At 46.4% G+C, this 18,177-nt stretch overlaps 2 protein-coding genes across 7 annotated transcripts in view; both read right to left on the reverse strand.

Moving 5' to 3' along the window:
• Positions 1–13,740, reverse strand: part of AXIN2 (axin 2) — a 51,326-nt gene extending 37,586 nt beyond the window's left edge. Inside the window, exon 1 of the mRNA XM_064395733.1 lies at positions 13,710–13,740. The gene's annotated coding sequence lies outside the window, so the exon portion shown is untranslated. The remainder of the gene's footprint in view (positions 1–13,709) is intronic.
• CEP112 (centrosomal protein 112) overlaps positions 13,324–18,177 on the reverse strand; it is a 159,484-nt gene continuing 154,630 nt past the window's right edge. For 4 of the 6 annotated variants that reach the window (XM_064395727.1, XM_064395724.1, XM_064395725.1 and 1 more), the window contains exons 25-26: positions 17,054–17,155; positions 15,568–16,248 (exon numbers count right to left, since the gene is read on the reverse strand). In XM_064395727.1, coding sequence (XP_064251797.1) covers positions 15,970–16,248; positions 17,054–17,155 — 381 coding nt within the window. In that variant the 3' untranslated portion in view covers positions 15,568–15,969. Of the gene's footprint in view, positions 13,765–14,664; positions 14,724–15,567; positions 16,249–17,053; positions 17,156–18,177 lie in introns of those variants that run through there. The other 2 variants (XM_064395728.1, XM_064395729.1) reach the window with 2 other exon arrangements.

The raw sequence follows: 18,177 nt of genomic DNA on the forward strand, positions 1-18,177 counted from the left end.
CAATTGTCATAGGCAGGCATTGCTCAAGGACCCAGCCATTATTGCTTTCATTATAATTTTTCAGGAGAGGATCTTTTTCTGGCCTGGCTCCACCTTCATTCAAAGCTCCCAGTGGCCCCAGCCACTAATGAGAAAGCGTTGATTGAGAAATGCTAACGAAGCCTGCGCAGGGAGGGGTGGCTGTGGAGCAGGCACGTGGCACTGGGGGTCCAGAGCAGGGCTGGTGGAAGAGGTGACACCAGGCAGGGACATCAAACACCACATCTGGGATGGAGAAATGGAGAGAGGGAGGTCACGGCTGGTGGCTGGTGTACCCCAAGGTGCTCGTGCTACTGCCCAGAATGGGGGGTCACTTGCTGGTTCAGTGGGGTCTTGTCCATCAAATCAGTGGAAAATGTGCTGACAGGAAAGGTTTTCCAATGAAAACGGAGCCAACTCAGAGAAAATCCTGATAAACCCTACATTGCAACTAAATAACCTTCTTTTTTAAACTCAGTAAAACATGGGAGGCGTAGCTTTTACTCTGCATTTCACAAACCCAGATGGCACATCCCATGAAGCCTGGGCAAGGAGAGCATGGGAGGGTGGAGGAGCACACAGTGGCTGGGCCATGGCAGTGTCACCCATCCCTGTCACACCACCACGTCCACTACAGATCACTGCTGCATCCCAGAATTCCCACATTTTGGGGTTTGGCTGAAACAGGCCCTGGAATTTCAGCTTTGCTACAGAGGGAAGGAAAAAAGCATGAATCAGAAACTCCTCTCTGCTTGTAGAGCATTTTGATTTCCCATCAAAAGTGAAATTTGACTGCAAAGATCCAATTGACTGCTGTTCCCCCAGCTGGAGCTGAGTGAACCCCACTGGAATGGCAGGATTAACTCCCAGCCCCTGACGTTACCCTGAGCATGACCGTGCCTGTCTGCACTTAACTGCTGACCTATCTCAAACATCCCACTAATTAATATGCTGAACCAAGGTCGTGTTCCAACACGGTCTCATTTTCCAGTGAAGGGAAGAGCCAAGAAGGATTAGGAACAAATGGGAACAGCCCAAGATGCTTCCTCACACCCCGAGCCACGGCGGGTCATTGCTCCTCCACCTCAGAGCCCTCCATGCGGGAACTCAGAGGTCCAGGAGGGTTCCCTGTGCCAGCTAATTCCTGCCTAAACAGTAATCCCAAATTGTGGCAGCAAAGCCAGGTTCAGCCACTCGCTCCTGCTCCAGCTGCTCTGGTCTTTGGCCAGTTATCAGCACCTGGATGCTCAGAGAACAGGGAGGTGATCCAAGGAGGTAACAAAGGAATAAAGTTCTCCTTGTTCCTGTAAAAACGCTGGACAGGCTGTCTGGGCTGGGTCAGGGCACAGCCCAGCTCCTGGGGAGCCTCCTCAGCTGCTGGGAACCCTGGGGAGCACGGGCTCATCCCATGGAGGGCTGGCCCCATCCCACAGGAGGGGCTGGCTGCAGGGACACCCCCTCTTGCACTAGGATTGTTACTCAACCTTCTTTTCCCAGCTCAGTATATGGAGGAATAGAATCAAACACAGTGGAGAAAATCTCTTGGCTCTCCATGATCCCAATCCCTCTGAAAGCAGCAGAGTGGCCAAGCAGCTTCCTCTGTGACCTCTGGTCCTGACACACTCAGGGGGAATTTTATCTCCCAGGAGTGACCCAGGCAAAGGCTGTACCTCATGGTGCCAGCAGTCCCAGAGCTGCTGCTGTGCTCACAGGTGCACAAACCCCACCTCAAAACCTCCCCAGGCCCAGGCAAACCTTGCAGGGAGGAGTTCTGCTTTCTTAGCCCTTGAGGGAAGCAAAGCACAGCACTACCAAAGCCCACCTGCCCAGGGGAGCAGAGCCTGGAGCCACAGGACCCTCCCAGCCCCATCACACCTCCAGGAAGGGAGGCCAGTGCAGCAGCAGTTTCCCCCAGCCAAACAGGAGTCATGGGCTGACAAAGATGAATCAGGTTCTGTTAAGGCTTGAATTCATTTTCTCCTCTGCCCAAGATAAAGGGTCCTCTCCAGGGTCTCCTCTTGATGGTCTCCCCCAGCACCATCCCTCACACCAGATCTTCCCTTTTTCTCCCTCCAGCAGGTTCAGGAGAGAAGGCAGATAACAGGAGAGCAACTCCTCTCCTCCTGCAGGGTTTTGGGGCAGTACATTACAGGAATGTATTGCCCCAAAACCCCTCCAGGACATCCTGGGGCAGACTGGTCCGAATGGGAACTCCCCACTCTGCTCCACGACCCAACACCACTGCTCACACCAAATGTGCCACCTCAGGTGTCCCTGGGAAGGAGCAGGGGACGACGCCAGGCTCCTGCAGCACATCCCCCTCTCCCAGAGGGGAGCAGGGCTGGGTGAAATCCAGATCTCTGCATCCCCCGGAATGGCAGGGGGGAGGAGAGGCACGCCGCCCTCCGCGAGGCCGCGGCGAGGTTTTGTGACTCCGGAGAGTTGGCAAATCCCCGGATAAAAGGGAAAATATGTTCATAATAAATAAGACTGAAGTAACACGTTGCGAAATATTTACTCCCTCGGAAAGGCGGCTGTTTGCTTTCAGTGGAGCTGCATCTGATCCTCTGCCAAGCGGGGCCGAGCGCCTGGAAAAGAGACTTTGCTGTGGTCAGCCAGGGAAAACCAGGTGCCCAGAAAGTGCAGGGACTGTGTGTGCACAGGCACACGTGAGCAGGGGAAGGATGGGCACAGTCCTGAGGGACCCCAGCTCCTGAGAGCCCCAGGAACAGAGCAGAGCCAGCCTGGAGCTGAAACTAGTTTTAATGCAGCTAATCAGATGTCAGTGTAGAGACTGAAGGAAGGAGAATAGAGGGGAGAAAAAAGAAAGAGGTGTTGATAAAATACTTGTTAGAAAGAAAATTGGATTAGTGGTGCCATTCTGGCCATGAAGTTCTTTGAGCTAGAGAAAAGAAATAATAATCTTGTTCCTTTTTTCCCCCCGTCTCTCTGCAGCCCACTGAAGGCCTCACAGCCAAAACATCAGTCCTTCTAATCTTATTTTCTTTTTTCTAGCATGTATTTTATTAACCCCTTTTCTCATTTAACTGCTATGAATAGCTCAGTGGGTAACATCCTTCTTAGAAAGTGAAAACCTCCTTGGAGATGCGGTGCAAGGAGAGAAATGCAGACAAACTTCCAGCTCCCGCACTCAGAAGAAAAGCCCCCTCTGTAATCCTGTCTGGTGAATCCCAACATTGTACCCCAAGGTAACTGCCAGCTCCAGGTCCTCTCTTTGGAGCAGGAACAATCAGGGAATTTATCAGGACACACCAGGAGACTGCTCCAGCTCTATGAACTCTGTGGATGTGGAGCAGAGATTAGAAAATAAATAAATGCCCTTGCTGCTCCTTGGGAAAGTGTCTGTGTGTGTGAGTGCATCCAGCACCCTAAAATCAAGTCAGGCAGCTGAATCACCTTTTCACAGCTTCCCTCTAAATCACCTTTCCTTTGCAGCTTCCCTTGCCAGCTCTCAGGCACCGACAGTGAAATTCCCAGTGTGGACTGGGATGCTCGTGGGAGTGAGCCCAGCACTCACTGGGCCAGGCATGTCCTGCTGCTGGCACAGGGGCTCCAGTGGTTTTATCCCACCAGCCCAAAACAAGGCTGGATTTCTCCTCTCACACCCACAGCAGGATTTTGTGCCCCAAGAAAGACATGGGATGTCTGCAAGCTCAGGACCAGCCTCCCCTCTGCACAGCAGTGATATCGATGTGGCCAAAAGGGGAGAAAAACCACAATTAAAACATCAAATCCAAGAGAGACAGTCCTGCCCTGAGCTGCTCTAAGTGGGAACAGAGATTTGGCCTCTCCATAAAGAAAACACCAGCCCCAGCGAGCTTGGCTGCTGCCTCCTTCCCTGTGAGCAGCAAACCTTCCTGGGAGAGGAGCGGGATCCAGCCCCGCGCGATATTGGTGTGTTATTTTCCTTGACAGCTGTGGTGCATAGTGGTAAGTGCATGTTTAATTCATTCACAATTTATGGTGTAATGAGAACAATGAATGTGTCTGAGGGAATAATTGCTTCACGGCAGGGATGCTGGAGAGTTCAAGTTGGTTGGCACCTGGACTTTGAATCGGGGCTGGCGGGGATTGGCTCCGGCAGCCCCACAATAGCCCCGAAAACAAAGCTGTGGGGATGGGGAGGGGGTTCAAAGTCACCCCGGCCGAGCTGCAGCAGCCTCTCCATGGCAGTGGCTGGATCCCAGCCCCGTTAGACCCGGCTGGCCCCAGTTACCCAGCACCCTGTGAGGTTTGTGCATGTGGGAGCTGCTTTTCCAGGCCGTGTTTACAAGGGAATTCTGCTGCACTGCAAACCCCCGGAAAGCCAGCGCTTCCCCCACCTCCCTCTAGGACCTTTTCACGGCTTGGTCCTGGCAGTGTCTGCCAAACCCCCCTTTTGTTGGGGGTGTGGAGAGGGGGTTGACCCTTTCCAGTGTCCTCAGCAGCCACATGGAGTTTCAGAGGCCTCAGAGGTCAAGAGCATCCATATGGAGGGCCCAGGAGCTCCGTGCGTCTCCCAGCTGTCCCCACGGCAGCTGTGCTTGCAGTCCCCTGAACAAAGCTCATTAGGGGGCTCGTTAGGACACTCAGGGGGTGCTCTGAGCTGTCCTGGAAGAGCCCTGGAATCACACCACTCCCAGGAGAAGGCTCCACATATGAACAGCTCCCATCCATCAGACTGGGAGCAGGGAGATCCCGTTATCCATCATGGACTCTCTCCCACACCACTGAGTGGTGCAAGATTTTGAGTCAACAACAAAGAGATGCTGACAAATTATCCCTCAAGCCTTGGTCCATGCAGGGGGGTCTGCAGCAACCCTCTCCACAGCTCCCAGCGGAAATGCCAATCTGATTTCTCAAACAGATGTGCCAAGCACGAGCAACAAATCTTCCATGCCTCAAATCCACCCCAAGGAGATCAACAGTCAAGATGGGGCTCTTGGACCCAGCATCAGCTCTGGGGGAACAGGCTGTGAGGAGCTGTGAGACTCAGATGCTGTTGTTAATTATTACACCATTATATTGGGGAGCTGTGCTAGAAACCATCAGCACTCGAGCTTTTCCATACATGGACCGTGCAGGATGGAGCTGGGTCCCTGTTCTCCTTCTCCAGATGGGAATGCCACGTGCTGGGGACGGGTTTGCCTTGGACAGCTTTCAGAGATGCTGAGCTGAGAGCCCTGCTACACATTAACTCCCATGCAGGGCTCTACAAGATGTTTTGAACACGTATTCAACACTTGGGACTAAATGGAGGCAGCTTTTAGCTGGGGCAACATCTGGGTATGAGCAGATGTGGGCCAAGCTGGTGAGCAAACCACTGCAAGGGCTTTTCTTTAGGGACTGAAGGCATTTTTCCATGGGGTTAAGTGGTTTAGGTGCATAAATTGGAAGGACACCTAACTAAGATTAAAAAGATCAAGTTTTTAGGCTGCTGTGTCCCCTCAGAAACATCCCACGTACCCGCACGATGGAAGCGGCCACAGCTGGGAGCGGAAGACAGAGCTTAGGAGCAGACAGAATCACGAATTCGTAGTCCTGACAGAGAACCTTGTTTTATCCCATCTACTGCGAGGTTAAACACGATGTTCTGTCAAGCCACACACGGAGGAAAACACGGTTTGGCAGCGGCGTTAAACACGGCTCGGCTCCGCGGGACTGCGCCGGGAGCAGAGGCTGCCAGCCCGCCTTTCATCTGTGCTCAGGAACATCCCTGCTGCATGCTAGCTTCGGGTTGCTTTTTTTTTTTTTCATGTTGAGGTTGGGATTGAAGGTATTTAAGACAGTATTTTGTGTTTAGATTTAAATGTTTATTTTTTCTTGTCGATGTTATAGTCTCACAGGTAGTGAGTTTTGTCGTATTTTACTAGCAGGTTACAAAATGGTTAACTACTTTTCTTTATAAGGTCTTTTAAGGATAAACAATTTAATTAAGAAATGACACTAAAATTATTTTTACTTTTAACTTAATAACTAATTACTTGAAGTCCGCAATGTGGAATTTTTTGTTTAATTACAAAATACTACTTAAACTCATGAAGAAGAAGGACTAGCTTCTATTTTAAAACTTCTATCTTGTTCTGTATATATTACTATATTCTAAACCTTCAAACTCTTAAGTTTTTTACCTTGTGATATTATACACCTCTAATTAAACGATACACTTATAATCTTAGTGTTATTAATCAATTTTGGAAGCGTTCTCTATGGCTTTAGGTTAAATGTAGTGCTCTTTTGGGGGTTAAGAGTGTGTTAGTACAGAAAGTTTAAAAATTTTACCATCTAGAACTCCCAACACATCCAGGAGGCAGCACTGCTATAAATAACTAATAATAATTCCTCCGTCCCCCCTGTAATGCTCTGCCTTGTCGCTGCTTTCCCTGGAGCTGCTTTGCCCTGACGCTGCTCTGCCTGCAGGGAACACTCCAGACCCGAGTGCCTGAAGAGGGACCAACCATGTCTTCACCTCCCCGTGGGCAAGAAAAGGTTAAACCCAGAGTGCCCGCCGATGCAAAGTGTGAATTAGCCTGGCTTCATTCACACCTTCTCCCCTGCTCCATCCCCTCCCGAAGCTCAGCTGTGAGCTGAGCCCCCCCAAAGTCCCACCCCCATCCCCAGCACAGCCCAGATGACAGCTCAGGATACAAACAAACCCACCCATAATTGCACATCGTTAATTACCGAGGGTGTTTGGGTTTCTTGGAGAACATTAGCCTGTGAAGACGCTCAATCAAAGAGCCCTTGGGGCATCCAAATCAAGGCAAAGCATCAAACCCCAAGCGCTGTTTTGAAAACACAGCTTCAAATGCTCGGAAAAGCTTTCCCCTGCCCCCAGGGGAGGGCAAAGGCTGTGACCTCGGGGTACAACATCTGCAGGAGCCTCCGGGGACACCCAGCACTGCTCCCAGGGTGATTCCAGCACAGCTTTGACCACAGGCACTCATGGAGGAGCTTCCTCCGCTGGATTTTCCCTCTTGTTCTCCCAAGCCCAACTTTCTGTTCCCAAGCAGGACAGCTCTGAATCTGCCCTTGAACAGAACTGGCTTCCACCAGCCTGGGAACAATTAGGAGAAGAATCAACTTTGGGAGAAAACAAAAAAAAAAAAAAGTGACCAATAACTGCAACCTCTGGTTAGCAGAATATTTTTAGCTAGGCAAACTTATGTATAATATATAAGTATATACATATATCCACATAACTATATATATTATATACATATATAACTACTAATATATAACTGTGGTTTTATAATGATGGGACAGTATTGCAGGTGAGGTGTGCAAAGAGGGAGTGAAAACAGCAAAAAGTGACATCAAAAAGTAATAGTCACAAATAAAAAAGAGAAGGTAATTAATAGCATCAAATTCAGGGGAGGAATTTCACAGTCAGGAACAATGTAAAAGAGGACTTCAGTAATATTTGGGTAGTAGTTCTTTTTCTAATAGAGATGGCCTTTTTCAGCCAAACCCACTGGATTTGAAGCAGAAAATTAATTCAGGGAAGTTTTAAGAACAGTGTCCCTAGGCCACTTCCAAGTCCCTTTTAGTCTTCAGATCTCTAAATGGAAGTTTCTAAGCATCCATGCAGCTATTTCACAGCTTTGCACTCATATGGGTACATGTACATTTACTGGGAAATGGCTGTTATGTGAAAAAAAGAAACAAAGATCCAGAGAGATTTGCTCACATCAGTGAGAAAGCTTCTGGCAGTTGCACAGATTTTAAAATATTATTTCAGTTTACACTTGGCATTTTTCACTCTCTTGCTCACAACCCTGTACCTTACACTGACCATGCTCCTGGAAACAGCCCCATGGGCCAAACCCAGCATCTTCTGCCAACACAGCACAGAGGGACCACCAAGCACTTCCCATCCATTCTCCTACAGGATTACCACCACAGCATTTATTTTCCAAAGTGCCACCAAAACCCCACATTGATATGACGAAGCTCAAGCCCAGCAAAGCCCTGCTGCTCCTCTGTGAGGATGAAGTGCAGTGACTGGGAGGGAGGGAGGGCTCCCTGAGGGGCTGTCCCAGGTGCTGACACCCTGAGGGGACACCTGCAGAGGTGGCAGCACACCAAGTCACCCACGGGCTGGATCCTGCACAGGGCTCAGCATCACAGGCCAGCTCAGCACAGCCACAACAGCTCCTGCACCTATCCTAAAACATGGGTTTGCACTGCCTGGAGAGAAAGGATCAGCCCCCCTAGAAATATGTGAAAGGAAATAATTTACAGCCCTTCCAGGATCCACCTGAGAGGTTAAACATGCTGATTCCACCAGCACACCCCAATAAAACACCAAAGAACAAGCCCACTCCACATAAAAGCTGCTTCTACCCCACCAACTTACCAGGGGTAAGAACTTCAGCCATCCTTTGTGGAACAGATGTTTGCACCAGCCTTTCTACAGTCACCCAACAGCAAAGCTGGAGCTGCTGACTCCAAGGGTGTACAGGCAGCTCTCAGGGGGCTGAAGGATTTTTCAGGCAGGAACATGGTGGAGATAGAATTGGACTCAATGATATTAAGGCTCTTCTCCAACCTAACAGATTCTGTTTGGACAGCAGTGCTGTTTAGAGAAGGAAGCTTCAAGGGAGACATTTGGGAGCATGAACCAGCTCAGGTATGACCTGCACTAAAGGCAGGAGTCAACCATCCATGCTGGCTGTGGGGCTGAAACCCCAGATGGTCCCTATTTGTCAGCACATCCAAGGAGGGGGATAGGCCTGAACTGAAGTGCAGGATCAAGGTTAAGTGTTTGCAGATGGACTTTATTGAGTTAGGCTGAAGGTTCAGGTGAGAAATGCCCCTCTGGGAAGGGCTGGTTTGTCCTGAAGCTTTTTGTCCAAAATCTCTGGCCCTGCTTGTGTTTGGGCAGGATGTGAGGTGGGAGCTGGACCCTGGGCCAGGTGCCTGGTTCCATTTTACCATGCCCAGTATTTATATTTCAAAGTGCAGCAAAGCAGCCCAGTGGTGCAGGAAGAACCACACCAAAGGTCTGAACAGAGGCACTGGAGCAGCACAGGGCCACCAACCTGTGCTGGGGCACACCTCAGGTTGTGGGGGGGCTTCCAGGATCTCCTGGGCAGACCAACAGAGCTCTCCGAATTTTCACTGCAGGTTCAGATCTACACTGAAACGAGTCAGTGACCTCATCCAACAAGGATGAACAAGCAAGAAGATGACAAGCAAGTGTTGCTAAGTCTCAGAAGATGTAACATTATTCCTGAGCACAATTAAACACAGCCTTGCAAACATCCAGGCTCTGACTGATCATGAGATCCATATGGGGTTATTGCCTCCTTAGGTCTGCTTTTCCACCACCCTCAGATGTTCAGTGAGAGTCTGGCTGTATGAAAACTGACTATAAAATTTAGGTGAGAGATTTAGATGGGCTCTGAATCTAAAGGGATCAGTCAGACTGAGAAATCCCTCTCTAAAAAAACACTTGCTCTGGGAGAAGAGTGTTCAGCTGTGGTCCTGAGACTGGCTGCCACATCTTCAGTGCCATGTGACACACCTGAGCCTGTGCCAGCTAAATCTCACTGAACAAGTCCTGCAGCCCCCAGCACTCCTCAGTGAAGAGCCAAGGGTGGTCTTACATCCTTCATTTCAGCCCAGGACCACTTCCACCCCAGGTTTCCAGGGCTAGAGTTTTAATGAATTCCTTGAATCCTTTATTTGGGCAAAACTGCACAAAGTTAACTTCAGTGTAAGCTTGAGACAACAAGAGAATGAGGACTCACAACCTTCTTTTGAAAAGATGGTCAGCTCTGCCTGGTATTAAACTTTGATATGAGGTTTCAATGGGAGAATAACAAGATTCCCAAAGTATGAATCTGTTGCATAGATTTTATAGAGGTGGAAGTTATTATTACAGCTTCACTGCCCAGCTGAGATAAAGGTGTTCCTTTACTTTGCTCCTTCTACCAACACACATTTCCTTGTTTTCAGCCCTGATACTGAGTCTGAATCATGTGTTGCCACATTCAAAGCCCATCTCCATTCCCACTAAGCTGTATGTCCGTGGAGCATTTGAATCCAGCAGGCTTTTGGGACCCAGCTCTGCAGATAAAATTGCTTTAGAGAGCTGCCCAAAGGAGCTCTCAGCTCTAAACCCTCCTTGTGTGAAGGTGAGCTCCGTGTCCACCTCCCAAGAGTCTGCTGAAAATACTGCCCTGAATATTGGACATATCTGGGTTGAAAGGAAAATTAAGGTTTGCTATTAGAAGATGGAGCACTACCAGGAAAGAAAACATCTCTTCTCCCAAGGATGCCTGAAAGGAAGCAAAGCTCTTACGACCTGTAGCCACAAATTCATGGGATGAACTATCCCACAGTTCATGGGATAAAGGGAAGAACAGAGACTGGGATTAGGGATGGCAGAACAAGGGCACGACACAATCTCCACTCTTTTTGTTCCCTGGTTCCCTGTCAGTGAAGGAGAGACCAATTGTGGCAACAAATGGTAAATAAACGATATTTTATCCAGGGGTTTGCCTTATTTACATTATGACAAATGCCAGATAACACCACAGAGCTGCTCAATCACTATGTGTAAGTGCTACAAAGTGCTCCCACATGCAGCACACTCCCTCCTTCTCTCACACAAGACACATTTTTGCAGGATCAGACCCTCATTCAGTTCTTTCAATGCTTTTTCACAATTTCTTTTCCAATTTAGGGAGGAAAAGTTTTATTTAATTATCATCTTTTTTTTTTTTTTTTGGTGGTTTGAATTGACCAACTGCATATCTTCCTCTGGCTTTATCAAAGAAGCCACCAGTACCAAAGCACATCTAATTTTAAGAGGGCTTTAGTAGGCAGACTTAAAATTGATCATGCATTTTAGTTTCAGTAACTTGCAATTTCTGCACGCTTTGATAGAGCACTTTAAAGAACAAGTCTTTAATGACAAAGGCTTAAAGGAAATGACCTTTCTGAAGAAAATATCAAAGCTTGGAAAAGATAGTTCCTTGGAAAAAAAAAGGCTGAATTAAAATGACCTTGTGTTCTGAAACTTCTTCATACAATATCTGACATCTTACTTTTCCTTTGTACCCTCCAAATGGGACCAAGTATAATTTAGCAGTGTGCTGCCTCCAGTCCATTCTTTGATTTGGGGAGGACTTTCAGTGCATTAAGAGAATTTTTAAAAAATCAGATCCTATAGAGATTCTCTGTCAAGACCTCTCAGCATCAGGATCAAAGCTGTGCTTGTTTTCCAGAAAATTCAATAAATATTTTCTTCTAATCACTATAAAGTATTTTTTTTTTCCTGTGCAGCAAAATCATTTCTCAGTTTGAAACCACCATGGTCAGGGAAGATTTGGGCAAGCACCAGGAGTACCTGCTGTCCCCTGCACAATTAAAGCTCTGTTGCAGACACAAGCAGAAGGAGGGACCTTGTATCCCTTTCCTTCCAGCTGGGCCAAAAAGGAGCATTTTTGTTCCATGTAACACAAGAACTGTGAGTGCCACTGAAGTAAAGTGTCACCTTGATAAAGGTCACCTCCCTGGGCACTGGGGAAAAATGTTACAGTGACTTTTTGGGGGGTTTTATAGAGGGTGAAACAATCTTCTGTCACGGAGCAAAACTAGTACATTAAATAAAAATAAAATAGAAACAAGGTTGTAACCACACTGAAGCTGGTTTGGCCAGAGATTGTTTAGGGACAACGAAGCCAACTCCTGGCAGCTGGCAATTCCTTGCCAAGGGGGGCAAAGAGAGGCAGAGAGCAAGAAATAGCTGTGGAAATATTTCTGGTCCTTCAGTTTGGACTCTAATTCATACTTGCCACAAAAATTATCAGAGCAATGTTAATAGCTACAAGAGAATTCCACCCAAACTTACATTTAAGTTCTTACAAGGGTCATAAGCAGCTTCAAAGTGGTTCTCAAGCTATAGCTGATGCTGGAGAGAGTTCCACAAGAGTTTTGAAAGCCCCTGATTGACCAACATCTACTTTTCTCAAACTGCTTTATGACCATCAGTGACATCAGCAACTCAATTCCACCAAAAAGAAGGAAATTCAGGAATTCAAGTAGTGAGAAGTGTCCATGTGTTTCTTTATGGATGTACACCCTTTCCTGGCTGTCAAAAGCACTAAACCCACACAGATTTAATGGAAAAAAAACACAAGCAGAGAAGAAAAATCAAAGACGCCTCATTCCCCTCAGGTGTGAGAGGAGCTGCCACTGTCCCCATCTCTGCCACTGGGACACAGGGCCATGCCCAGTGGGTACAGCCTGTTCCTCCTGCAGAGCTCAGCCACTGCCCTGCACCTTTTGGGGTAAAAACATTTCACTGCCTTCAATTAGCTCAATCATCAACAATTCCTGCTCCTAGATCTCCCCGTCGCCCCAGGCCAGGCTCTGTGGCACCTGCCACAGCACCTCCTCCTTTATCACAGGAGCCTTATCTGTAATTAGGAGAATCACTTGTTGATTCAAGGAAGGTGGAAAACCTGCCCAGGCCCTGACTGGGCTGACAAGCAGCAAAGCAGCCAGAGCTGGGGCTTGGCAGGGAGCTGCCAGGAGGAGGGGTGGATGGAGCCAGCCTGCCAAAGCCTCTCCTCCTTGATCTTGGTGCCAGCAGCAGATAAGAGCCCAGCTGGTGAGCTGGGACTTGGCAGCACGGCGCTCAGGGGAGAGGGAGCCTCCAAATTCCACCCAGGCTGTGGCACAGGAGCACTGGTGACGCCGTGGTGAGGCAGGAGAGGGGGCCATCCCCAGCAGCAGGGTCTCTCTGGTGCTGCCAGGGCCACAGCTGGACTCGGAACAGGAATTTCTGGCCCCTTCTCAAGCATTGTGCCTTGATCCCAGCACCACTGGCAGGATGGTGCCCAGGAGCAACAAAGCCAGATCCAAATGCACACTCTCCAAATGCTCCAGTGGAAGGCCATGGAGATACCAGCACTGTGCCATGGCTGGGAGGCAGGGCCAGCTCTGGGGGCTGACCACATCCTTCAGCTTCCCACTGCCCCTCAAACCTCTGGGATCTGCTCAGACTTCCCGGGATCATGGTGGAGAGCTGGCACACGCACCAAGGCCATATCACCCACAACTCTTTTCCAACAACACCCCTGGCTCTGTTATCAGCCCACGAGGAAGGAATTCCCTGTGCCCAGAGTATCCAACCAACAGCCAGAGCTGCCTGCAGTGCCCCGTGCTGCTCTATCCTTGTGCCAAAGAATCCCTTGAAACACAGCACACAAAACAAAGCCACACAAAACCCCCCTGGCTACTGAGGTGAGTGAGATGCTCAAGCAGGACAATAATGTCAAAACAAAAAGATAAGAAAATAATAATATTTTAATATTATGTAAACACGTGGACACAGAAGAATGTCAAAATATGTTAAAATATCTTGGACAATAATAATAGAAAATGGGGTTTTCTTCATGTTTAAAAGTGAAAAAAATGGTATTGGGAAGGAGTAACAAAAATATTAGTAGAGCAAAGCCTACTTGCTCAGTAAGCAAGCTCAGCGTGGCGTCAAACCGTGTATCAAAAGCATAAATCTGTAATAAAATAATGATAAAAAAATAATGGAAGGAAGATACAACAAAATCCATGCTGCAATGAGCTATGAATATGTTTTCATGAAGTTCATTTTTTTTGTGCTAACAAAAGAACCACTAATCTTTATATTATAATTTACAAGAGCCAAATCTTCAAACCTATTCAAAGCAGTCCATTTGGCAATCACGGAGATCCCACCGGTCCATCAGCTACCTGAAAAGAAAGAGATTTTTGTCAGTTACACCTCATTATTTTATTATAAAAAACAGGCTGAAAGCAGGGCTGGGTCCAGTGGGCAGTGGGTCTGGAGCTTTCTATTTATCTAACAAAGTTACCTATGCTGGACTTATTACCAAGGGTCTACGACATTTTCAGTTTCCAGTTAGCTTTAGCTAATTCCTGTTAACAAATAATTCAGGATTAATATTTTCACCTAATTCCTGTTAACAAATAATTCAGGATTAATATTTTCACCAACTCTCACACTGCTAACCTTCTCACAGTTGCTTAAACCTTACAAATGCTGACACTATTTTTACGAGCACACATTCTTAGCTGCAGAAACCCTCACGTGAGATATGAAACACCATCAATGTCTATAAATACAGTAAAGATGGAGTGGCTTTCCTAGGAGGTTTCCTTGTACTCACCTCTCCACGTGAATCACTTACTCTAAAGGCACAGCCAGGCTTTTTATGGCTGCAGCACTTGCCATAATTTATATTGGAGGGTGTAAACCTCTCAAAAAAAAAAAAAAAAAAGCTCAGGCTCGTGGAGATCCGGTCCTTTGAAGATGTGATCTGTAATATTCTGCCTTGCATCATTGTTTTCCATCTTGAAAGGAGGTGGCATCACCGCAGCTGTGCAGGAGCCGCCGCCTCACCCTCGACACGCAGGCAAAGCCCAGACTTGCAGAGCACCTGCAGCTTCTCTAATCCTGCTCTAGCACTACTGACTAAGCACTGGGGAGAACTTCTCAGATGCTTGTTTACTGAAAATAAGGAGCTTTTCAAACTGCGCCCATGGTGGAGGGTTCGAATTAAGCTGTAAAACTTCAAGCACTGGGACCCACAGGTGTGAAATGGTGCAAATGGATCAAAGATAAGCCCGTACTTTTTGGCGTGGTAGGCGTTCAGGTCTTCCTGGAGGACTCTTTTCTGCAGAAAACTTACCTGTAAAATACATCCCACATGAAAACAGGGTACAAAATTCCAATCAATATATTTGTGCTCATTTCATAAAAGGAATTTTTCTGGTCTCTCCTGCCTAAATAACATGCAGTAACACTTTAGCTGAGTAGAAGAATTAATATTTAATAGAAGACTGCTCTCTTGGCTTCCCTGGCTCTGCTCTGGCTGTGCATCTTCACTCCTTAGGAACAGAGTCAAACCAGTTGTTAAACCCAGCTGGTGGCACCATCTGGGTTGTGCAAGGGCTTGGGAGCTCCTGCTCTTCTGGCAGCTCCCATGGGATTCCTGTGCTCTGATCCCTGCACTTCTGCTCTTGTGATGGAGATACTCACCTGTTCCCCAAGTGTATGAGAATTAATGCTTATTAACACACTGCATCTCTCCAGGAGCAGACAGCCAGGCAGCAAATCCTTTATATTTAGCAACACGTTTAGAAAACTTCACCCAAGCATCGAGTATTTTCATTTTCTGCTGTTTATTTTTATCCCCGCGCGGTGCTTTTACCCAGCCTATCCTCTTCATCCTCCTCCAACAATAAATAATCCTGACAGGTGCAGGGATTCCAGTGGCCTTCTTGTCTGATGTTTTCAAACAGGAATTTCAACAATTTTCAAAGAGCAGGACACCTGTGCTTCAGAGAGAGCCCAGCTCCCCGAGCGGGCTCCGACGCCAGCGCGTGTGGGAACGCAGCCAGCAGAGATGGATTTCTGGGAGAGCACCCAGGTTTTCATGTGTGGAGGTACTTTTACTCCTTTGAAATGCTGCTGCTTACAGAACCTCTGCAGGTGGATATCAGATTCTACTTTTTTAAAATTTTTTTAACTCATTAAAAGGTGTGGTATGAGTTCAGAGTGATGCTTCCTACCAGGCAGTGCTGAGAGTCCTTTTAGGAGTCTTTAAAAAATAGCTTTTTACTATGAACTGGAAATAGACCTCCCCAACAGACCCTTAACTCTTTATTTCACACAACTATTTAAATGAGAAAGAGCATAATTTCCATTAGGGATCCCTTAAGATGGAAGCAGAATGTTTACAGCCAGAATGTTAGTTGTGTCACTCCCTGCACATAGAAATATTGACTTTCCACTTTCAGAATTTCCTACTTCCATTGAAGGTGGCCTCTGCCAGGGGAAGTGTCTTATGCAGAGCAAAATATGCTATGGAATAACTCTTATGCATTGCAAAGAGAAAAAAAGGGGGAAAATCCCAGAATAAATGAAATTACCAATCATCTCCATAAAGAAGGTTGTGCAGGAAAGAGAAATGAGATGTTGTAGATCAATAATTTCTTGAAAAACGGTCCTGAAAATTGGCATAAGGATGTGATGATAATGTGATGATAACTTGTACTCTGTGTCCTCAGGTTTCTGCTCTTCCCAGAGCTCAGGGCAGCTCTGAGCCACCAGCTTGGCACTGTCCTTGTCCCAGTTCTTCCCTTCAGCCAGGACAGATCCCAGGTCCCAGATCCCACATCCCAGTCCTTCCCAGCTCGGTTACAAGCACAGTCCTGCAAACACAGGTGGCATTTTCCTTCATTCCCATTATTCCACAGCTGTATCACCCTTGTTTATGGCTATTTATCCTTCCTCACTGCAGTTCAGGCAATTGTGACATTTTGTTTTCTTCCAGCTCCCAATACTCTGAACAGAAAAGCCCCAAATAACTTCTGTGGGAACCATGTGCAAAGAACACACCCAATTAATCAGCAATTCCTTATTTCCAGTGACATTTGGATATTCCTGTTAGGAAATTTAATAGTCTAGTTAACAGAAATCATACTGATTCTGCATTAATCTAGAAAAACTGGTGGTCAGCAATGTCCAAGACAAGACATTACAGAGTCTCTTTAAATAGGAAAATGTAAAAATATCACAATGATCATTTAGACAAATATCTTAAAAATTATCCAATTTGCTTTATTACATAGGCTGGAAAGAAAATAAAAGTCTTTCTAATCCTCTTCTTTACCCTTTATAGGCAGCCTTCAAATGATTCCTTCAGGAGAACCAGCATAAGATGAAAGACAACTTTGAGCTGTATCTGAAAGGCTGAGGAAAAACCCCTAATACTGAATAAAGCACAGCTTTTCCTGGAAGAAAAGTCTGGGATCAAAAAATACAATATGGCAGCTCTCAAGCTGAAGGAGAAAAGTTTTGTGAAATATGACACTGAGCGAGAAGCATGTGAGCGCTGCCATAATTTGGTTTTGACACTTCTTTAGTATTTTTTGGCCAAATTTCAGACGGTCATAACCTCCTGTCTAGAAGAGAGGGCTTTTATCCAGCCTAAAATGCTGAAGAATAAGAATTTACCTGAGATTTTAAAGATGAAATGGTGTCTTCAAACTCCTTTCTGGTAGATGCTGGCAGCAGCCCTTTGAGTATTTTTTGATATTCTTCTCGTATAGTAACCAACTGTAAGAGAATAAAGAGAAATTTATATAGAGATGGCTGCTCTTAGTGCTGTAAATTTTTTTTGCTTCTTTTGCCCAAATTGGAGGTCAAATAAACACAGAATTAATTTTGGTATCAAAAGGGAAAGAGAAGAAAGATCAGCGAAGACCTGTAAAGAACAAAAGAGGTAAAAGAGAAAAAGAAAGGCATAAGAGTAAAAATATATATGGAGAGGGGAAAAAAATGAGAAAAGAACATGGTCTGAAGAAGCAGTAATCAATCTTAAATCCATCTGAACTGAGCATTTATACAGACACACCTTGCAAACTGACAGAAGTTTTCTGTTTGTCTTTAGTGGCATCTGAACCAGGTCAGTGGGGTGACATTTGTCCCTTTCTCCCTTACACAGACAAATTTTACAAAATGTCTCAACTTCTAGGTGCTTTTGTGGACTTTTTATTACCATTCTTCATCCTGCAACTACTTTTCATTGCACTTTGTGTCTTCCTCAGTTTCATGGAGACTACAGAACTTGCAATGAGCAGATCTGAGCATTTCAGACCCCAAAATAAGGAGGTTCAAACAGGGGCAAATTTTCATTTGCAACTTTATTTAACAGATGCTGAGTAAACAGGAGTTACAGGGCAGAGTTACATGAAGAGACATCAGATGGAAAGGTTGTGCTTCTTATCTCTCCAGAATGGTTGGATTTGGTGAGTTTTGACCTGGGATAAATTGGGCAGTGTGGTTCAGGCCAGCCCATCACTGTTCCCACTTGGCTGAATCAGGACCTCACATCTGTACTTAACTCCCAATAGGATTAACTGCTTAATTCAAATTAAGCAAGTGTTTGGGTGTTTTTCTGGATTAGCAGCTGAATATGTAAATAAAGGATCAAAGGGCTTCGATATCAGATTAACTCATAAATTATCTTGAAACTTTCAAACGGAATCTCTCTTTTTTTTTCACCAACACCGTTTGGTGCTGGATTTTTGCTCCCAAATGGCTGAACTCCACCACTGCAACCACAAATCCAACCCTCA

This window comes from Passer domesticus, chromosome 20 (assembly GCF_036417665.1).
Source record: "Passer domesticus isolate bPasDom1 chromosome 20, bPasDom1.hap1, whole genome shotgun sequence".
Lineage (NCBI taxonomy): Eukaryota > Metazoa > Chordata > Aves > Passeriformes > Passeridae > Passer > Passer domesticus.